Source organism: Sarcophilus harrisii, chromosome 4, assembly GCF_902635505.1.
Source record: "Sarcophilus harrisii chromosome 4, mSarHar1.11, whole genome shotgun sequence".
NCBI lineage: Eukaryota > Metazoa > Chordata > Mammalia > Dasyuromorphia > Dasyuridae > Sarcophilus > Sarcophilus harrisii.
The window spans coordinates 310369683-310394232 of record NC_045429.1 but is presented as its reverse complement, the minus strand read 5'-3'; the positions used below and the strand labels follow the sequence as shown (position 1 = coordinate 310394232).

The 24550-nt window shown below is 31.2% G+C and overlaps 1 protein-coding gene across 13 annotated transcripts in view; it reads right to left on the bottom strand.

Moving 5' to 3' along the window:
• The window catches only part of CEP112 (centrosomal protein 112), a 605978-nt gene that overhangs the window by 306036 nt on the left and 275392 nt on the right, over positions 1–24550 (bottom strand). For all 13 annotated transcript variants that reach the window (XR_004233797.1, XM_031965673.1, XM_031965672.1 and 10 more), the window contains one exon: positions 20217–20399. Coding sequence is in view for 12 of the 13 variants with exons in the window: in XM_031965673.1 (XP_031821533.1) it covers positions 20217–20399 (183 nt within the window). In the remaining variant the exon portion in view is untranslated. The remainder of the gene's footprint in view (positions 1–20216; positions 20400–24550) is intronic.

The window sequence follows — 24550 nt, the reverse complement described above, 5'->3', positions numbered from 1 at the left end:
TTCTACTAGTGGGCTTATACCCCAAAGAGATACTAAAGAAGGAAAAGGGACCTGTATGTGCCAAAATGTTTGTGGCAGCCCTGTTTATAGTGGCTAGAAACTGGAAAATGAATGGATACCCATCAACGGGAGAATGGTTGGGTAAATTGTGGTATATGAATATTATGGAACATTATTGTTCTGTAAGAAATGACCAGCAGGATGAATACAGAGAGGCTTGGAAAGACTTACATGAACTGATGCTAAGTGAAATTAGCAGAACCAGGAGATCATTATACACTTCAACAACGATACTGTATGAGGATGTATTCTGATAGCAGTGTATTTCTTCGACAAAGAGAAGATTTAACTCAGTTTCAATTGATCAAGGATGGACAGAAGCAGCTACACCCAAAGAAAGAACACTGGGAAATGAATGTAAACTGTTTGCATTTTTGTTTTTCTTCCCAGACAAGATCTGAAGATCCTGGAGTGGAGATTAACCTGTCTGAAGTGCAAATACCTCTGGGCTAGCTCTGCAGAAGCTTCAAATAGGGATCCTTCAGGCTAGCTGGGTGTGGTGGTCTCAGCAGGAAACACAGAGACTTTCACATCCCAGACTGTTTGTGGAGTTGGGGTTTGAATAAGAGAAGACTAAGCAAATCTCAGCTAATTGGGAATGCCAGGCCCAGCTGTGTTGCTGAGAAGCAGCCCTAAGTGAGAAGGAACCAGCACCAAGTGAATACAGAAGCAATGGGGTAGGGATGCTGGTGGCTGTGGACACTTGCAGGAGAGGAAGCACCATCTCCCCCACCTCACAATTCAAGGTGATTACACTAATATCTCTTATTTTAAAAAAAATGAATTGGTAAAGAAGAAAGAACCTCATCATTGAAACATATTTTGAGAACAGGGAAGATCAAGATTCATCTTCAAAGGAGGATACCTTAGCTTAAAATAAATAAATAAATAAATTAAAGCTTTTAGCCCAGAGTGACTCCTGACCCAGAGAGAATTATAGAACTCAAAAAAGAATTCCAAAATCAAATGAGAGAAATTGAAGAAAACCAAAAATAAAAATTAAAGAAAAACAAGAAGTATATGAAAAAAAAGTTAACCAACTAGAAAAAGAGGTACTCAAAGATGAAAATAATGCTTTGAAAAATAGAATTGGGCAAGGAGAAGTCAGTGAAGCTATGAGAGACTAATAAATAACAAAACAGATTATAAAGAATGAGAAAATAGAACAAAATATGAAACAGCTTATAATAAAAATGACATTTAGAAAACAGAACAAGAAAAGAAAATATAGGAATAATTGTACTGCCAGAAAGTTGTGACCAAAAAGAGAATCTTTACACAATAATGCAAAAATAATCTGAGAAAACTGTCCTGCAGTAATACAACATGAAGAGAAAGCAGAAATAGAAAAAATCCACTGATCACCACCTCAAAGAGATGTGTGGAAAACATGCAGGAATATTATTACCAAACTAAATTCTTTTCAACATTCCATCAGAAGTTAGGTGACTTGGATTCTAAACTTAACTCTGCTCTCTAGATTAAGATATATAATTTAATCTCTCTAGACCTCAGTCTGCTCATTTGTAAATGAAAGGGATTGTACTAGGTGATCTTAAAGGTCTTTTCTAGCTTAATATTATACACACACACACACACACACACACACACACACACACATGCACAGTCTTCATAATTCACTATTCATACAGCTTATTTATCTGATCATATAGCAGTCATTAGCTAAAATTAAAAGGAACATTCCTTCTGAACATCAATTATTTTGTGAAATGCATTATTATTATCTTAGGCTTAGATGTAATAATTCACAAAACCATTTTTGCTCTAAAAGTTGTTTAGAGTTATAATTTTCCTTCACAGACTACCTGAGACATTTCTTACTATTTCAGCAGTGTCTCTAGCTTGAAGCATTTTAGTATTGTCCATGGAATTTTCATCTGAAACATACTGAGGTCTCTGCCATTTCCTTCTCTACCTTAATCTAATGGCTTCATTTTCCTCTCTGAAGCATTTAACAGTGGATCATCCCTTTCTGCTTAATGCTATCTCCTAAGAATTCATGACAATGCTTTCTTGCTTATTTTTCTTTCTGATAACTTTTTTTTTTTTTTGGCCTCTTTTACAAACACATTATTATTCTCAAGTCTAGTAATTGTAGGTGGTCTTGAAGACTCTATCCTGGGTCTTCTTCAATTCTCCTATACAGTCTCATTTTCTGATTTCATTAACTCACATGGGTTTAACTATCATCTCTAGCAAATGATTCCATGACGTTTAATGCAGTCCTAAGCTCTTTTCTGATCTTAAGGCTCACATTACCAGCTGCCTATTAGACATCTCAAACTCATCATCTACAAAATTGAATTCAACAGCTTTGTTCCTCAGCCAAAATGAGTTTTCCTATGACTCTCAATGGTACCACTATCCTTCACTTAGGTTTGGACTTGCACTCACCTCACACATCCAAGATGATGTTAACTCTTCTCAGTTCTAACATCACATCACCTCTTGTTTATGTTCCTTTCTCTTCACTCAGATAGTATGCCCTGATCAATTCCCATGAAGACTACTGCAGTAGTTTCTCATTGCTCATTCTACTCTAAGTCAACCACCATTCTAATCCATTCTCCACTCAACTACAAAGGGGATCTTTTAAAGAACTGGTCTAACCCCTTTATTTTCCTACACATTAAACTCCAATGGCTCCCTATCACATGAAGGATCAAATATTAAACCTTTGCTTGGCACTTAAATCCCTTCACAACCTGGACCTTCCTATATTTCCTATCTTCCTACATTTCACTAGTTCTAAAGTCACACTAGCTCTTTTGCTGTTCCTTGCAAACTAAACTCTTACATAAAAGAATGCTTTAAATATTCTAGTGAAACCTTGCTTTTTTTTTTTTTTTTTTTTTTTTTTTTTTTTGTCACTGATCTCCTTGGGGTAAATACCTGGTAGTAAAATTTCTGGGTCAGAGACTACAGATATTTTAATTACCTCATTATTATTACCCCCAAATAGAAAACTAATACAATCTTAAAATGCTTTAAGTGAAACATAGTTATCAATACTAGGAAGTTTCTGACATTGATGTGTTCTTCTCTGAGCTCAGCTTCAGAAGCAGGGCATTATATTCTTCTATGCATTACATTTTAGGAAGATTATTGATAAATTGGAAAATTTCCAGAGGAAGACAGGATAGTGAAGAGTCTTGAAATAATACTATGTTAGGAATAATTGAAGTAAATAGAAATGTTTAGCTTGAAGAAGACTAGAAATAGTTTTTGAATATATCAAAAACAGCTATCATATATACTAGGACATATTCAACATATATAGGACTGCTTGCCATCTAGGGGAGGGGGTGGAGGGTGGGAGGGAAAAATCGGAACAGAAGTGAGTGCAAGGGATAATGTAAAAAAAAATTACCCTGGCATGGACTCTGTCAATAAAAAGTTACTATAATAAAAAAAAAGAAAGAAAAGAAAAAAAAAGAAATTAAAAAAAAGAAACAATATCTATCAAAAGACATGGAATATTATTGTGAAGACTGAGAATTCAATTTCCATAAACATGAGGGAGATGCCAAATTCTTATCAGATTATATAAATCTACAAACATAAATATTTATTTTTATTGTAATTTTTTATAATTTCACTTTTATATGTTATCAGAAAAGTCTATATTTTTCTCAGCTATTCATCAACTAATCTCAGGTAAAATCTGTTTTCAACCTAAAAAAAAAAAATAGCTATCATATAAAGAGAGATTAGCTTTACTTCTGATTCAGTTCAAATCTTTCAGATGAGATCTTCCTGGTACCCTCTACTGTAAATTCCTTCAGGAGATAATCTACCATTTACACTGTATATAATACCTGCATAATTCTTCCCATATCACTTCCTTTATTAAAATGTGAGACTCCCTGAGAACAAGAACAATATTTTGCCTTTCTTTACACATAGTAAGCACTTAATAAATGCTTGTTGACTAACCAAACTTTACTAATAAATAACCAGGAAGTTCTGTTTTTTCAAGGAAAAAGATAATAAATATGCTTTAAAAAGGAAAAAAAAATATCCTTTTGCCTCACTGAATATGAAATCTATTTAAGATCATAAATAAGATCTAAGATATTAATTTTCATTTTCTTAGGTATAGGCTATACTCTAGTCTCTAATTTCTTCTCTTTTCACCTGAGTTAATATGTTGTCATTTTTGCCATAGATGGTCAGAATTCTTTCTATACTGTATTTAAGTACTTGGATCTCATACTATTATTTTTTTTTTCTTAGAATATACCATCATTTCTTCATCTTTATGGAAAGTGTCTTTGTTTTAAAAAAATATATACTAAACCCATTTTGTAAAACTGAAGGGTTTTTTAATTTCTCAATTCAATATATCAAATTATCAAAAGTCTTAAAGAAAAAATATTTTCAAAAACTAGTAAAAAGTTCACTTTAAATATTTTTAAACTTATAAATATCAATTATATGATAATAGGTAAAATAAATAATAAATTATAGAATGGATCTTATTTCGATTCATTTTATGAATTTGAGATAATAATTTAGTTATATGACAATATAACTATATTGAGAAAAATAATAAATGACATAAATTAGAATGTGGAGAAATTCTAATTTTAAGTTTCTGTTTTGGAAAAACAAACTCAGAATTTTAAGAAAATTCTTAGGGAAATAAGAAAAGAAATATAAAGTTTGCCAATATTCTCCTACAAAGAAGGTAAAATTACACCTCAAAATGAACTTTGTATAGTAGAAATTATTAAAATTGAGGGGAAAACAGTTGTTTTCCTAAGACAACTTGAGAGAATTTTGGGAAAGACCCAACCTCCTGTCATGAAGATTTGTCTAACACAATAAACAAAAATCCCTAAAGGCAGCTGAGTCACAGCAACCTTCCTTCCTTTCTCTCTCCCTCCCTTCCTTCCTTCCTTCCTTTCTTCTTTTCATTCTTCCTTCTTTACTTTCTCCCTTCCTTTCTTTTACTCCTTTCTTCCTTCTTTCCTTTTTCCTTTTCTTCCTTCTTTCCTTCCTCACTTCTTTCCTTCCTTCTTTCTCTTTTCTTCTAGGGTACCATATCCTTACCTATGGATATTCTTAATTTTTTTTTTTTGATCACTGAGCTCTCCCAAGATATCTTGGGATTTATTGGCTAGATTTCTTTCTTAAGGATCATACACAGACAAGATTAGAAGGGAAGCAATAAACTGGGAAAATATTTTTACAGTCAAAGGTTCTGATAAAGGCCTCATTTCCAAAATATATAGAGAATTAACTCTAATTTATAAAAAATCAAGCCATTCTCCAATTGAAAAATGGTCAAAGGATATGAACAGACAATTCTCAGATGAAGAAATTGAAACTATTTCTAGTCACATGAAAAGATGCTCCAAGTCATTATTAATCAGAGAAATGCAAATTAAGACAACTCTAAGATACCACTACACACCTGTCAGATTGGCTAAGATGACAGGAAAAAATAATGATGATTGTTGGAGGGGATGCGGGAAAACTGGGACATTGATGCATTGTTGGTGGAGTTGTGAATGAATCCAACCATTTTGGAGAGTAGTTTGGAACTATGCTCAAAAAGTTATCAAACTGTGCATACCCTTTGATCCAGCAGTGTTACTACTGGGATTATATCCCAAAGAGATTATAAAGAAGGGAAAGGGACCTGTATGTGCACGAATGTTTGTGGCAGCCCTTTTTGTAGTGGCTAAAAACTGGAAACTGAATGGATGTCCATCAGTTGGAGAATGGTTGAATAAATTGTGGTATATGAAAATTATGGAATATTACTGTTCTGTAAGAAATGACCAACAGGATAATTTCAGAAAGGCCTGGAGAGACTTACATGAACTGATGCTGAGTGAAATGAGCAGGACCAGGAGATCATTATATACTTCAACAACAATACTATATGATGACCAGTTCTGATGGATCAGGCCATCCTCAGCAACGAGATCAACCAAATCATTTCCAATGGAGCAGTAATGAACTGAACTAGCTATGCCCAGAAAAAGAACTCTGGGAGATGACTAAAAACCATTACATTGAATTCCCAATCCCTATATTTATGCACACCTGCATTTTTGATTTCCTTCACAAGCTAATTGTACAATATTTCAGAGTCTGATTCTTTTTCTACAGCAAAATAACGTTTTGGTCAGGTATACTTATTGTGTATCTAATTTATATTTTAATATATTTAACATCTACTGGTCATCCTGCCATCTAGGGGAGGGGGTGAGGGGGGGTAAGAGGTGAAAAATTGGAACAAGAGGTTTGGCAATTGTTAATGCTGTAAAGTTACCCATGTATATATCCTGTAAATAAAAGGCTATTAAATTAAAAAAAAAAAAAAAAAAAAAAAAAGGATCATACTTTAAACCCAAACCATTCTGACCTTCATTAATTGGCCAACAATAGATCCAGGCCAAACCCCAATTGGCCATTCATTGTTAGGGTATCATTTCTGTTTTGGTTAAAAAAAAAAAAAAAAAAAAAAAAAACTTTAAGGATCTTCCTCTCCCAGATTTAATAAATTCATTTAATTGAATTAGGTAAATCTAATAAAAAATAAATAAGAAAGAAGTAGAAGTGACTAAAATATTAAATGTTAGATATGATAGCAAACTGGAGAGAACTGAATGGAAATACAAAGGAATAAATCTTTTCTTAGCAGTACTTGGATCTTTATAAACAATGGTCATATATTAGGGCATAAAAACATTATAGTTAATGCAGAAAAACAGAAATATTAAATATATCCTTTTGATTATCCATGCAATGAAAATTATCTTCAATAAGGGACCATGAAAACACAAATTAAAAACTTATTGGAGACTAAGCAATCCAATCTTTTTTTGTTTTGTTTTGTTTATGCTAAGGCAGTTGGGTTTAAGCAACTTGCCCAGGGTCACACAGCTAGGAAGTGTTAAGTGTCTGACACAAGATTTGAACTCAGGTCCTCCTGATTTCAGGGCTGGTGCTATATCCACTGTGCTACCTAGCTGCCTCAAAGCAATCTAATCTTAAAAAATGAGTATTAAGGAATAAATCATAAAAATAATAATTCCACAAAAGAGAATTATACTAATGAGACAATATTAAAATTTAAGGAATGCTGCAAAAGCAGTAATCAGAGGAAAATTCATATCTCCAAATATACCTATATCAATAAATGCCTAAATCTCCAAAAACCTATATTTTCAAATGCCTTTATCAAGAAAATAGAGAAAGAACAGATCAATAAATTGAGTATACAACTGAAAAAGTAAAACAAATTAAAATCTCCAATTAAACATTAAATTGGAAAGCCTAAAAATTAAGGATGAGATTAATAAAATTGATTGTAAGAAAACTGTTGAATTAATATATAAAATTAGAAGTTATTTTTCCATAAAAAATAGAAAAGATAAACCACTGTGGAATATGATTTTTAAAAGATTTTTTAAAAACCCAATCACTAGTATTAAAAATTAAAAAGATGAATATATCACTATCAAAGAGGAAATCAAAGTAATTATGAATTACCTTGCCCAATTATATACCCATAAATTTATCAATAAGTGAAATGAAGAATATTTACCAAAAAAATTAAACTGCCTAGATTACCAGAAAAGAGAATAGAATATCTAAACAAACCTATTTTAGAAAAAGAAATTGACCAGGCCATAAATAAATTTCCTAAGAAAAAAGCACTAGGCCAGATGGATTTAAAAGTGAATTCTACCAAACATTTGAAGATCACCTAATTCTAATATTAAACAAAGTATCTGGAATAACAGGCAAAATTTATTAAACAAATATGGTACAGATACCTAAATCAGGAAAAACAGAAGCAGAGTAAGAAAATTACAAACCAATTTCATTAATAAAAATGAATGCAAAAACCCTAAGTATAATGCTACAACTACAACAATATACTATAACTAAAAATGATTACATCAATAACAAAAGTAACATAAATTATATAAATGTGTCAATAAAGTCAGAAAAAGCTTTTAATAAAATACAACACTTATTCCTATTAATTACATTAGAAAACATAGTTACAAATGGGCGTTTTTCCTTAAAATAATAAGAAACATTAACTAAAACTATAAGCAAGCATTATTTGTGATGGAAACAAGCTAGAAACCTTCCCAGTAACATCAGGAACAAAACGAAGATTCTCATTGTCACAAACACTATTTAGTGTTGTATTAGAAATCCTAGAAATAGCAATAAGAGAAGAAAAACAAATAAAAGAAATCAGAATGGGCAATGAGGCAATAAAAGTATTTCTTTTTGTTGACAATATGATTATGAGTTTGGAAAATCAAAATGACTCAATAAATGGTTAAACTAATTAATAATTTTAACAATGTCTCAGGATATAAAATGAATCCACATAAATTATCAGCATTTTTTACATATCATCAATAAAACTCTGCAAGGAGAAAAGTAAGAGATATCCTATTTAAAATGACTTTTGGATACTATAAAATACCTGGGAAGAGATCTATCAAGACAAACCCAGGAATTACATAAACATAACTATAAAAAATTTTTTTATTCAAATAAGACCAGATTTAAATCACTAGAGAGGGAGTAATTTGTCATGGGTAGGTAAAATCAATATATAAAAATGACAGTTTTACCTAAAACAAAATGTTTGTGCCATCCTAATTATTAAATATATATATATATATATATATATATATATATATATATATATATATATTATGAGTTAGGAAAAATAATAACAAAATTAATTTGGAAGAACAAAATGTCAAGAATATCAAAACAAATAAAACACACAAAAAATTAATTTTTCTTTTCAAGATTTTTTGTTGCTTTCTATATATGATCCTAAATATAAAAAGAAAGCAAAAATTATAAAATTATGCAAGCAATTAATAAAGACTTTAAAAACCCTTCTAAGCCATTGCTAGAGAGAACAAAATTTAATTTTGATAGAATTTTCCATCTGTTTTAAATGGGGAAAACCATGTCTAGCACAAAAATAAAATTACAGTTCTAAATATAGCATAAAGTTTTTGGAACTCTAAAAGGCAAAAATTATGATCAGCTTAATTTGTGTGGGTTTGAAAGTTTCTGAAGAATTTTTGTGTCTGTCTCTGTGTGTGTATGTGAAAATTAACATGACAAAATAGATTTTTAATTTGAAATATTGTGTTTTCCTCTTAAATTACTTTTTAAATTTTAATTTAATTTAATTTAATTTTAAATTACTGATAACAGTTTACTGTTATCAATTCTATCATTCTAAGTATTCAGGTATTAAATATTTCACATCATGATACTTTTGTTTGTCTTCTCTCAAAGCATTATGTTTGGCATTTTCTTCTGTTTACTCATATTTCAAAGCCTCAATTTTTGGACTGAAGCTTTGTGCTCCATCAGCAGACTCTGCTTTATCCAATGAGATGCCTAGACTTGCTTTGTGAATTCCTGAATTTAGAATAAGTCTCCTGATAGCTCAAGTTGGGTTTTGGCTTATGTTCCTTTCCTTTTCCTTACATAGTTCAGATCTTAAGTTAATTCTATCCCTTGCTAATAAGCCATGATGAAACAATACAGACCTTGCTAGTGGTATGACTCTTGCAAGATATGTGAGTTTTGTCTCCCAGGTATTGTCCTTCATGCTTTCCCTGTTATCACTGGGCCATCTCCAGTCATTCTGATCTATATCTTGACACTGGACCCAAATGGCTCCAGAAGAGATAGTAAAACCGGTGACTATGCATAGTTAAGCATCACTTAAATCCAATTCAATTACAAATCATGATACCACCATCTTAATGTCATGGTCCACTTCAAAAATGAAGGATAAACAACAGCATCAGTAGGAGTGAGCTCCCTTAAAGCTTGGTCTATCCCTCTCTCCTACATTTTTTGTATAAACTACCTGAGTTCTGGAGAGGGCAGAGTACTTAAATATTGGTCTGGCCCATCTCCTGACTTGGAACTGGACTACCAAGGGTTATGCTGCATGAGCACTAAATCTAGGTCTCCTGCCACTGCTCAGGTGGGATGCCTGGGTCCTTTATTGGGCATTAGTCAGGCCCTATCTCCTCCTACAAATCCTAGATGCATGCAAGTTGTGCTTGATGTTCTTGTATATTCATGAACTGTATGGAAGAGCAAAAAAGCTTTTAACCACTTTTAATTGGTTTTATCATTATACTCTTTAGTAGATTTTTAAAGTTTAATTTGTTCTGTATTTGTAAGAGTTGAACTCCTTTATAGCCCACCTAATGCACTAACATCTTAGCCAGAGGAGACTGTCATTTGAAAGAAAAACTAGAATTCTTCTACTCAGTCATAGAGTGAAGAACCAAAAACCAAGGTTAGCAATTGCAATTAGGACAAACCTTTCTAACAATTAGAGCTTTCCAAAAGTGGAAAAGGCTGCTTGGAGAAATGGTGGGTTGCCTCTCCTTGGAAATCTTCAAGCAGAGACTAGGTGTGGCTAGGATTCCTTTCAGATATGAGTTAGACAAGATCGGGTATTCTGAATCCCTAAGGAATCTCTGGGTCTGTGAATTTCAATGGGAAAAACTCATCTTTTTTAAAAAACAAAATCTCCTTGTTAATCCCATGTATTTTATTTTATGCTTTTAAAAACCTTATTTTGAAAAGGGCTTCTTAGCCATCACCAGTTTGCTAAAAGGGTCCATGACACATACACACACACACACACACACACACACACACACACACAAGATTAAGAACTTTTAAGCCAGATAGTTGTTGAGACTCTTTCCACCTCTCAAAATTCTGTAATTCTGTTATTTTCTTGCATTACAATCAATTTTCATTACTGTACAGAAAAGAAATTATATTCTCTAAATTTTTTATTATTTTATTTTGCCTTTCCAAGAACAATGTTTAAAAATTAATTCATTACTAAGATTTACCAAAAAAAAAAAAAAAAATGCTCTCAAAATTAACTCATTACTACTTAATATACAACTAATTTCAGTAAGATGTATTCCATGTAATCATGGAAAAGCCTTTCTCTAAAAGAATTCATGGTATCTAAAACTACATATCATTAAATGTAGTTTCTATGGTAATGGACACTTTTTAAAAATATGCATCGTACTGAAAAAAAAAACTAAAATATATTTTTATAAGTAGAGGTAAATTTAGTCTTAAGGAAATTAACATCATTTTGGTTTTGACCTAGTAAATATGTTTTACTTAAATTAACATTTTAATTTTTTAAAAAAATTTCCACAGGCCAAATTTTCTGTTTTAAATTAAATTAAAGATTAAATACTACATATGTTTATAAGACAGAAAATATCTGTACAATGGAGAAAGAAATCTAATGACTTAAAAAGATTATACTTCATTGCAAAATATTTTTACAGAATTCCCCCTAATTAAGTATACAATAGAATAATGAAAGCATTTTCATAAATATATCTCTAAATCACAGTATTGAACATTTGACTAGATTACACTAAAGAATACAATTTACTTTAAATGAGAATTTCTTCCCTTCTCACTAAGGAAGCTGATTATAACCTTTGCAAACTGATATTGGTAGAATACTAAATTGCTCATTTAAAGTTACATTACATTTTTTCAATGCTTTCATTGAATGATAATGTATAAGAATGGATTTTTTTAAGGGAAATTTCTATATAGCACTTTGTGGTGCTATTTATTTGTTTTATATTTATATATACATATGTTTATATATTTTTTTACATTTATAGCAAACATTTATGCTTTAAATAAGATATATTAATATCCTACAATGAAACTATAATGTAACATCTGCATCTAAATAAACTGAAAATACAAATTGGATCATAATAATAGCTTCAAAATCAGTTAAATAGTATATGCTTTCTAAAAGTAGATAACGTAAATTGTTATAAGCGTTTTCTTTTGCAAAGCATTCTAATATACATCATCAAATGTTCTCTTTAATACTAAACAATATTGATTGATTACACATAAAGATTTCTCTACATCCCACATTATAGATCATTGGTTCATGAAATTTAAGTAAATAAAGCTGTGATTCTGTCTGAACTAGTAAATCTGGAAAGATTGGCCTTTGCCTCTGAGGACAGATTGTGCTAGATGGAAAGGATACAAGTATAAAGAAAGAAATAATTCTATTTCCAACCACATTTAAATAAAGAAAAACTTATGGCAACAGAATAAATATAAATGAATATAAACTCTTTAAAGGAAATAAGATACTAGTATTTGGAAGGCTTCATGTTGAAGCAATTCTTTAAAGAGAAAAGAGATTCTTCAAGTTAAGAATAAAGAGGGCCTATATCCTAGGCACAGGGGTAGGAGGACAAATATACTAAAAAAGGCACAAAGAAGATACTGGAGTATCATATGTAAGAGAGAGAAGATTAGTTTGAGGTTTTCTCTCAGAAGTGTAAGATAAAAAGTGACATCCAACAAAATTTTTAAAATAGCTTAAGCCTAGTTTGTGGAAGAGACTGGCAATAAGGAAATATTGGAATAGACTGAGTAACATGATTTAAATTTAAATATAATAACTTTAGCAGCAGTTTGTAGGAAGGACTGGAGAGGAGAGTCAGTAGAGACAGGGAAGCTACTTAGAAAGCTACTGGAATGGATGGGGTAACTAGATGGCACAATGAACTGGCCCTGGAGTGGGTAGGATCTGAGTTCAAATCTGGCCTTAGACAGTAATCAAAATAAACTGGGTGACCTTGGTAAGTCACTTAGTCCTAATTGCTCCTCTCCTTCTTCTCCCCCTTCCCCAAAAAAAGAAAAGAAAGAAAACTATTGAAATAACTTTGGCAAGTAACAAAGTTCTGAACTAAGGCAATAGTTGTGTAAGCAGAAAAAAGGGATCAGATATGAGAAGTACAGTAAAGGTAGAAATAGCAAGATTTGGTAAATAAGGGGATATATAAATAGGAAAGAGTGAGGAGTTAAGGATAATGCCAGGTTAATAAACAAGGAAACCAGAAAAATAGTGTTTCTCTTTAGAGAAATAGGGAAGTCTAGAAGAGAAGATCTGAGTTTAATTTGGATATACTGACTTCAAGGAGTTTCCAGGAAATTCAATTTGAAATGTTTAATAGGCAAATGAAGTGGCACTAAAGCTGTACATAAACATATACACATATCTATCTATCTATCTACCTATCTATGAATCATTCACATAGAAATGACAGTTGAATTTCTGGGAGCTGACCAAGCTGCCAAGAGTATAGAAATAAAGAAGAAAAAGCCAAGGAGAAAACTACAGTTAGCATGATGAGATAGCAAAGGAAATGAAGGGGGAAAAAATAACATTTGGATAGGCAAGAGTAACAGGAAACAATGCTACCATTAAAAAAAGAGAGAGAAAATATTTATGAAAGAAATAGTGGTAAACTGTCACTGAAGCAGACAAGCTGAGAAGAATGAGATCTAAAGATGACCAAAGGAATAAATTGCAATTGCAATTAAGAGATCACTGGTAACTTTGGAAAGTGTAGTTTCAGTTAGGCAATTGGTCAGGAGGGAGACTGCAGAAAGATAAAAAGTAAGAAGAAAAGAAGCTGAAGCACTTATGTAGGAAATTTTATTCTAAGATTGTCCCTGAGAAAGGGAGGAAAGATATATGATGATAGCCTGGGGAAGTGGTAAGTTGTAATGAAGTTTTGTTTGTTTGTTTATTTCTATCTAAAAGATAAGGCAGAAAGAAGGAAGCATCCTTATAACAGTGTTGGCCTCAGTAATGAAAAGGATTATTTCATTATCAGAAACCCAGTGAAAGGAGAATAAGGGAATTTTGTACAAAAAGCTATGAGGTGAAAAGAAAGAAGACTTTCATGTGAAATGACATTTTTTTTATAGTAAAGTAAAAAGCAAGGTCTTTATCTTAGGAATGGGAATAAAAAGGTGTGAGAAGCTTAAGAAGGGAAGAGAAGACTGGGAATAACTTTTATTCCCAATAAAATTGGGAATAAATTATGTCTAGTTATGTCTGTTATGTCTAGTTTTTGCTATATTATAGAAATGGTAATTGGAGTAATAAGACAAGGAAAACAAATTCAGATAAGCATAGAGAGCAAACAAATATAAGCAGAAATAGGAAAATATATATACAATATAATAATAAAATGAAAGGATCACTAAAATGAATTTGATTTCTAAGTCATCAAACAATAAAGGTCACGGATAACAATTAATAAATACATATTTCCTTAGAGCCAAGAGGTAGGGCCTTAATAATACGGGGATGCAAATTTCTAAAGGAACCAATGACATTTTAAATAAACTAATAAATTAATGTCACTTTACATTTTACAGAGCTACTTTAAAAGTTTTCATTTTTTATACTAATTCATATTCCTTAGTGCTCTGATTTCAAAAAATGATATGCTATTAGCATACAAATGATTACAGGTATGAACTGGTTTAAAATCTGCAGTTACATGTATGTATGTATGTATATTTTCAGAATGTAAAATTTATCCAGCAGAATAATTTATCTAATTGTAAAAATTAATAATCTCTTTCATCAAAGACATGAAGTTAAATTTGAAGTTATTTCTTATGTTTCAATTCTAAAATTCACTGAAACTTCTGTAATACAATTATGATTTTTTAAAGTATGTTGTTTAGTTGTTTTTCAATCATGTCCGACTCTTCATGATCTAATTTGGGGTTTCCTTTGCAAAAATACTTAATTGGTTTGCCATTTCCTTCTCCAGCTCATTTTTATAGATGAGGAAAGTGAGGTAAACAGGTTAAATGATCTAACCTGGATCAGCTAGGAAGTATCTGAGGCTAGGTTTGAACTAGATGAAGAGTGTTTCTGAATATAGGCCCAGTGCTCTATTCACTGCACCATCTAGCTGCCCAATATATGAGATCTTAATAGTTCAAATTTCATAATTCATTGTGGTATGTTTTTGATTCTGGATTCCTGAAGCATAATTTCCAGCATATTCTCATGTTAGTATGTTCCTGGCAACAGAGTATATCTGGTATCCAAAGAATTACTTACACTTGTAAAGAGAAGATCATCACTAGTTGGCTACTCATTGAGTGATGAATTCTCCGGACAAGGAAATGCATAAAATAAGAAAAATAAGAACCAAGTTTGGAAGAATCAAGTTCCTCCAAAATCAGTTGACATTCACCAGGAATAAAAAACAAAAGAAATTAAAGCCTGTAGACTACAGAGAAGCCATATATATATATATATATATCATGGATACTTTCTTTTTTCTTTTCAAGAAGAGTTGGAAAGTGATTAATATGGTGAATGTTAGACATTATCATAATGAGTGAAATTAAAATATCTTTACAGAAAATTACTAGTTACTGAGTATGTAGTCATACTACTGACTTATTAGACCAGAGCACAAAAGCAATATCAAATTATAGGGATAAATATGAAAATAAAACATGACATGCAAGTATAATAGCTCCGATCTGACTTATTCAAACAAACCCCTCATCCTGAAAATAATAAATGCACAAGAGAAAAGATGTCAGAGGAATAATATTTCATAAGTAATTTTAACTGATGTAAAGCAATTAATAATATAAGAAGGCTAAAAGAACTTACAAACCACAATAGCTAATCAATTATCTCTTTGCCAAGTAGAGAGCCATACCATCTAAGGGCAACAGTGGTTCAAAGCATGTATTTATTTGCATAATGCAATCATATGAAGGGTTATGAAGGATTATAATCAATATGTTCTTTTCAAATGGTGAGAAGCAGTGAAAAGAAAAATGAGTTTTCAGAGACCTTGGTATGAGACCAAACTCAGCCATATCAGTACAAGATCATTTATGGGTGAAACTTGAAGGAAGATAATAAAAAAGATAAAAACAGATTTGTCAACATTGGGATACTAAATATTGGCATTTGAACATCTCAATTTGGTTTGTACCGTATGAAGAATTAGAAATGGAAATAAAGGCAAGGAAATCTTCAAAGGCAAGGAATCATAAAGAAAATCCATGAAGACAGATTTTTGAGGATGTGTGGAAATGGATTCTTAAGATAATCAAAGAAATTAAGTGAAAAAATAATACACTATTACCAATAAAAAAGGCAATTAAGACAACATCAAACAACTCTATGACATCTTTATGTAAATAGTTTATATATGTATTAAAGGTTTTCCTAGTAAAAGTATAAGAAAAAGCAGGATTTTTCAAATGATACAGATAACAGGTAATATCTTCATAGTCACAAAAATGACAGACATGTGAAGATAATACCAGGTCATACATCATTTATTTCTTGTGGGCCATAAAAAAATGCATCATTAAAGGATATATTACAAGATGCTGTTCATTCATATAACACACTACTTATGTATACATGAAATAATGGAGATCATTTTGTTGGATGAAACTTTACCATAAGATTTTAAAATAAAATGCTTTAAAAATAGAGTTCTTTTATCAAGAACAAGGGAAAGAAAAAGAAATACAGGGGATTTTATTTTATAGAATCATTAAAAATAAATCTACTTATTTGAACTAATATTTCTCTCCCCCCCCCAAAATTAAACTTCTTTATCCATTATTATGTATAAAACTGGTAATATCTGAATCATGACTTTCAATTGAGAGGAAAAACAAATCTATTGCTGGTGGTCTAGAATTCCTTTTCCTGGAAAGATAGGATTGTAATTAGATACCAAGTTTAATGAATCTTTAGAGATATCCAATAGGTTTCCGTAATTATGCCTCATTTAATTTTTATAAAACAATAGTGACTATTTTGGTTACAGGAATTAGTTTCTCCAATAGTTCACAGAGGCAACAGCTAGCTACCTGAGAACAATTGCCTGGACCAAACCTTTAAGGTTTATATAAAAAAACTACCTACATAAAAGAAGATTAAGCAATCCCTACAAGCATTGAGTCCCAAATGACCAGACCAATCAAGAAGCCACAGGAGCTAAAATTTGTAGTTGTCTTATTCAATAAGACATTACTAATAGCAAGAAGGCAAGTGAAACTTTTAGATTATACTACAATTATTATGCCCATAATAAAGATCAGAATATAATATAAATTTATGATAGTGAAGCCACTCTTCTCAGATTGTTTTTACAGGATTTTTTATTTAGTTAGTTCATCAATAAAATGGAACCATCATTTCTTAAAGTGATTCTAATAAATATAATGTACTATCTTTAGAAATAGTAGAGCTACTGAAGAAGAGATTAGGAATAACAAAATATTTTGGCTTCTAATACTCCAAAGATTAGGTTGGTGATTCTTTTTTAAAATTAATTACCTCAGGTAGGTATAAAGATGTGGAAATACTCCAAAAGAGAGAAAACAATTAAAATTCAAGAAATATTAAACCAAGATCAATTATTCTCATCAAATCATTAATTTTCTTATATACATTACAAGTAAAATATGATTTTAATATATCAACATTAAAATGATTTAAAATAAAAAAAACTAGTATACATAGTAGTAGCATACTTAATTTTCAATTTTTAAAAATCACAAAAATGTAGATTATTGTGGTAACGTGTTTTTGATAATGTATTCAACAAAAAGGATTTCATGTTTGTGGGATAACATTTCTGAATTTTAATGTTTTATTATAATAATATACATATTAGGAAGAAGCTAAATTATGGAAATTCATATTTGTAATAATATCACTTCAATATTTTGATAGAATAAAATTATCAAATAAGATATTTCATATCAAGAAAATTATTCATTTGGCTCTTCGGAGTTGGTGGGAGGAATGTACTTAAATAGTGTTTCTCACAAGATTTTTATTACTATGATGATAAAGCAAAATAAGTAACTAGAAAAACAAATTCTTATTTGGAACAGGATAAAGAAAAAAAATTCTGGATTTCCTATATAATATGCTTTTATTTCCAGAAGATATGTCAATTAATTTGAGAAAATCTGTTTCAAAAATGTATTTTTTGATTATTTTCTTTTGATTGATCGGTGGTCATGCATTTAAAATGTATAATCATATGCTTTTTCAGAACATAAATTTGAGGAAGCATAATTGAAAATTTCAAGGAAAGGATCCTGAAGTAATATTCACAATGTAAAATCAAAAGTAGATTATTATTTCCAAGTATTTTGAAAGCATAGTATTAGATATGCTAATGTTTTAAATTAATAACTACTTTGGATTTTGGTGAAAATGAAATATTTTCTAATTCATAACCTGCACAAAAAAAAGAGACAGATTTTGGTCAGAAAAATTCTTTGTGTACAGCTTCCTGATATTGTCAGGGTACCAATTAAAATATGCCAACATATAAACCATAAAAACATATAGTTCTAAAATATGATATTTGAATAAGCTTGGTAGTTTTTATATTTATTACTTCGATAACAAGAGACACTAATAAGCCATCAAATTTTCATTTTTATAGAATCAGGGGGGCTAAATCTTTTATATTTCCAAAGTCTACCATATCTTATAACCACTGGTTGAACCACACCCTAAATTACATTTACTATAGGCATAAAAGCACAAAGATTTTCTCAAAATTTATTTACCAGAAATTATGCTGGTACCACCCTTCCTTATAAAGATAAAATGGTAAGTAGTTGGAAGCTTATATAAATAATAACTGAATTCTATAGCAATACTTAGTAAATTCAATGGTATATAATAATACTGTACTTATTAAACGTCAAACTCAGTCTTGTTATGGAAGACAACAGTGTGGTCTGGCATAGGTGAAAATATAAATTTTTTGAGTATTTACAAAATCACTAAGTAATTTATTCCAAAAAACTAGCATATATTTTATAAAGGCTTTAACAATTAGTAAAAAAGTAGATTTACAAAATGTATAGCACTGATCACCTGAGTATTTTCTTACAATATATGATAACTGAAATTACTTCTTTTAAAGTTAAAATGCTATCATGATATAGATTGATTATAATTCTCCTCTATGAATATATTTTGGTAGAGATTATGTATGGGTAGCAGCTATTCAAATAAAAGACTATCCAGAATCAAATCAAAAAAAGAAATAACCAATAACCCTGACTTATTCCATTACCGCCTAGTTTTCCTACACCCATTTACAACATTTTATTTAGTAACATTATTATGTTTAAATAATTGTGATACTACTTAAACACAAGTCATAACAAAAAAATAGGGAGATGTTATCGCCAGGGAATTACATCATCACCTTGAGGGTGGAAAGAAAGGAAAATCTTATTGCGGAGTGAGTACTATGGTAACATTTCATGAAGAAAAGAGTTCTTTAGATGCAGCCTACCACAATGATTCTACATGGAATTAGGTAATAAAATTATTTTCTGTGTTATAATTTACCTTTAATGTCCTTCTATTAATATTCACAGCATACTTTAACTGGAAGCATACAGGCCTTTGATTAAATATACCCATAAGAAAGTACAATATCAAAAACATAGCTTCACAATCAGATTATTTTTTCATCAGAAAATTTATAAAGATCATTTTCCATGCTGACAGTGTACATTTCATCTATAAGTTTGAAGAGTCAAATGCTACCACAGCTGGGGGTTATTCTGCCAAATGGCTTCCAACAGGGACCACAGAGATGGAAGCTGGAGGGTTGGGGGTGGGGTGGGGAGTATACTCTGTATGTAGGAAAAATAACAACAAACAACCTGGTGGGAAATAACTATTCCATTAAATCATTTTAAGTTAATCATCATATAATCAATCTAATCAAACAGTACAATGGAAAAAAAAAAGCAACACTGAAGAAAAAAAGTCAGATATTAAAATAAATGATTTATGGTTACCTGCAGAGATTAAAACAAAAAGCAATGGCTTGACCCAGATGTATTTCATAGGGATTTACTAAGGCTGAAGGGAGGGGTGAGGATGGATACCTTTAAAAAAAATCCATCATGAAAGAAACTGAGACAAGATTATAAACAAGAGGCCAAGTTATAGCGCACCATGGGATTTTTAATCTGGCTACCTGTGGTTTTTGCACTTAAAGCCTTATTCTGCAACAAAACATGAGAGGGCCAAAAGAAAACAAAAAAAATCACGTTTATATGTCAGTTTTGCAAATGATCAAACAGCGTGAATCAAGAATACTGAAAATACATTTAAACGCTGATGACTTTTTCTTAAGGCACCCGTTTCATCAAATATTATTGATAATTACCTGTGCATCTCGTTTCTTCAACTCTTGAATTTTATTTTCATGCTCCATATTGGCAGCGCGGAGCTGTTTTTCCAGTTTTTCAATTTCCCGTTCATGATCTCGGACTAGGCAGTCCTTCTCTGTATTATGCTGCTGGAATAGGTGCGTCTTCTCCTGTTCATGCTCCCGTTTCAGCTCTACTATCTGATTGGACAATGAAGAGTACAGTTCATCAACAGAACATCCTTGTCGTCATGACAACTCATGTACAGCTTAATTTTTTCCTTAATTTGATCAAGTTGGAAATTTTATTTTTACATCATCACTACCTCATCTCTAAAGGATTCTTGAATTTGAAGGATTTTACCGCAACAATATTCTAATAAGTTAAACAAATTCTGTAAATCTTTTTGCAAACAGTTGACAAAAAATGGATCAATACAAAAAAGAAAAATGTCATATTTGATATATACTGTCCCATCAATCCTGCTTTTGCTGGTCAGCAATGATGAAAACTATAAATTATTAATAGTGTCCTCTGCCCTTCACTTACTGATACACATATAAATACATATACATATATATATACACACACACACACATATATATATATATATATATATATATAAAATACAGCAATGAAATCAGTCAAAGGTTTCTTTATGAATTCTCAAATAAAAGCCTGAGTTAAATACTCATCTGGATTATGGCATATATAGTTGTCTTTTAAAAATAAAATGATAAAATCAAGACTCTATTATCTCATTATCAGCCATGGTACACCACTATAAATAGATGTATGTGTTCTTGAAGGACAACCTGCTGTGCCGCAAGCTTGCGCCATGATTTCATAAAAAGCATTCTATTCTCAGGATCCTTTCCCAGTCCACTCCACACTGGATACTGTGACCTTGGCCAATCTTAGCTTCTCCCTGATACACTGAATGGCAGCTTGAGACCAAGGGCCTGGTTGCCGCAGCTTTGATACTAATCCTCCCAGACTGTGCACAATGGCACCCTACCTGGCCTTCAAACTATAGCCAGCCAGGCTGTCTTTGAAGCAGGTGATGAATAGGGGACTGCAGGAAGCCAGCTTCCCCAGTGAACTCCAGGACACACAGCTGCTAAAAACAGTCACTTGGATTTTTCTTCAGTTTTGGTGGATTTCGGGGAAAAATCCGCTATTATGAAGAATGTTATTTTCAATGTGAGAATCCATCTCCAAAAAGGCTAACAGTAGGAGCCTGCTCAAAAATCGATCTTGTTTTGTGCAATGAAGTGCCTGACTACCTTATCTTAAAGCTATAGCATTCTTTTCTAGAGGCATATTTTCTGCCTTCACTCCTGCTGCTTAGTTCTTTGAACAATTTTGAAAATCTTATTCCTAAGTACAAACCAGAAATTTAAAAATTTTAATTGCCAAACTACAATTCATAGGCTTAAAACATTTTCAATTATAACATACTCCAGAAAAGCAAAAATACCAATATTTATTTAACCCTTCACAAATTTACTACAGTTTTAATAAAAGTTATCAACCACTGCAATATTTATTAATTTCAAAGATATCTTATTGACCACTGCAAAAAAAAAATACAATAACAATAGAAAAGTCAAGTTATAACTAATTTCGTTAACTTTAAGAATTAAAGATACTGGTATGTACATCAGGCAAAACACTTTTGTAATTATGGGCACAAATTAAACTTCTTAATTAAAATACACCACCACCAAAGTTTTTACAATTTTTTTATAGCAATGTCTGACTCTTCACAACTTGCTTATATTTCTTATTTGAAATAAATGTATATTTCCTTAATGCAAACAATTTGTAAAGTTCACACCAATATGACTATAGGGGAGAATTTCTTGATACTGATTAAATCTCTGGCCTTTATGTTAATAAAGACTATGATTAACTGAAGTCTTCTGTTTTTTAACTTCTGGGGCACATTTTCATTTCTGCTTAGTCTTACCACTTCAAACTCATTTTTTCCTTTATTTTTTTTTTTAGAAAAATTTGATTTATTCAAAGAAATTTCTTAAGCTAAAGTTAAAAAGAAAATTGATATTTGGAATAATAATAAAGTACAATTAAATCTCTTGCCATAGTTTTGGGGAGGGTGGGTACTTGAGTTGTTTACTGATTGTAGTATGAGATTTAGAAGAATAAAGGCAGTTAAAAAGAGCTTATAGCCATAGTTTTGGGGAGGGTGAATACTTGAATTGTTTACTGGTTCCTTCTCAAGATCATATTTCAGATGAGGAAACAGAGTCAAATAGGATAAAGTGATTCTAGCCAATTAAGTAATGGAATTGTTGGTAATATATTCAGGATATTCAAGAGCACTAGCTCTAGAATCTGGAAGACCTGTGTTCAAATCTAGCTGTATGATCCTGTGTAAATCATTTTATCCTATTTGACTTATGGCTATAAGCTCTTTTTAACTGTCTTTATTCTTCTAAATTCCATACTACAATTCTTTGACAGAATTCTAGACCATCAAAATTCTAAACCATGTTTACCTATGTATACAGATCAACAATTTCAGCCAGGAAAACCTCCATAAATACGTTACAAGCTGCGTGTCTATCTGCCTTATGCATTCAACGTTATCTATTCCCTTCAAATCCCAAAATCTTAGCAGTTGATATAATGGGTCATTTTACTGCTCCCGTGTACATACACAGAATTAAACTCACTTTATGCTAGAATTTCTGATTACTGTAGAAAATTGAACAGTTTGGTATCTTCAAGAAATCCAGTTTTTGAATATGTTACCAGTAATTCCATTACTTAAATAGCTTAGAAGGATAGAGATTGAAGAACCATTCTAGGAATTTGATAGCTAGGTGATGGCACAGTGGATTTAGTGCCAGGTCTGGAGTCAGGAAGACTCATCTTCCTGAGTTCAAATCTGAACACAGACACTTACAAGCTGTATGACTGTATGAAAGTCATTTATTCTCTTTGTCTCCCTTTCCTCATCTGTAAAATGAGCTGGAAAAGGAAATGGCAAACAACTCCAGTACCTTTGCCAAGAAAACCCCAAATGGGGTCACAAAGAATTGGAAAGCACTGAAAAACAACTAAACGAAAAATAAAGGGAGGTGGGAGGCAAATATTGCTGTATGCAAGAAGATCAAAGAATTGTCATAATGATAGGCTGACTAGCAACAGAAGCACTATTCAAATGTACTGCTGTTATATTTGGTTTATTGATTTATTTATAGATTGCTAAGTAGAAAAATACTTTATTATCTTTATTGGGAAGAAGTTGAATGGAACATTCTATTTCTGATGCCCAAGTGGAAATGATCTCATTGGGAAGTCTATGGAGCTAGAGGAACATTATATTGTCTTGATAGCAGTAGGGTAACTAGGCAGAGAAGTAAAAATACTATACTCATGGTTATTCACACTTTCCAAGAACATAATGCATTTTTTTTTACTTTGAAGGAAGTCTAGGATGAAATCCAGAGTCTTGTGAAACAACAGCTTACTTGTAGTAAAAGCTGCAGAAGTTTTTCAAAGTTTATGGTTAACTAGCACAGAACTTATACCATTGTATAAATTGGTAGTTGTCCCATTCATTTACAGAATATTTCAGGCCACCAGAACTTCTAGCTGATGAGGTATGATGCTTAAAGAATCCACATGTTTTAAAAGGAACAATTAATCATAGCACACAGAATTTGGATTCAGGAAATCCTCATAAGAATGTGAATCAAGATTGAACTTAGAATAAAATATTAGGGGGAAAAAAAGGCCCGTCTCTATAAAAATATGGCTGCTCTGTGAGAAAAATATGTAGGGAAAGTTCTTAAGAAATGTTCTAAAGGAATGCACTAAAGTTATATGGAATAGGAACAGAATTTACAAAAAGATAAAGAAAAAGATTACTGTCTACAGAAAAGTTGATACCATGTCACAGAATGAATCTGAAAGAAAGCAACAAAAATGTTTGGTTATGTCTAAACTAATAATATGCACTGGTAATTTATAAAAATATAAAAGTAAAATTTAAAAATTTAAGAATATTTATAGATTTTATATACATCTTCACAATTCTCACTGAAGAAAGAAAAATCAAAACTATGTCATATCAGTTACAAAAATTTCAGTTGTATTTCAGTTATATTAGAGAATACTAGTTGACCTTTAGACAATAATTCATTTCTTTTTCCTTTAATTTCCCTTTGCTCTTCAATGAACCCTGACCTTGTAGATGTGTGTAATCCAATTACCCTTGAAATTATGTTGCTAGGAATCTCATAGTTCTAGTAGAGGTTTCCCACAGTCAGTAGGCCAGAGATTTTCAAACTAAAATGAGACCTGCTTCAAACTAGTGAAT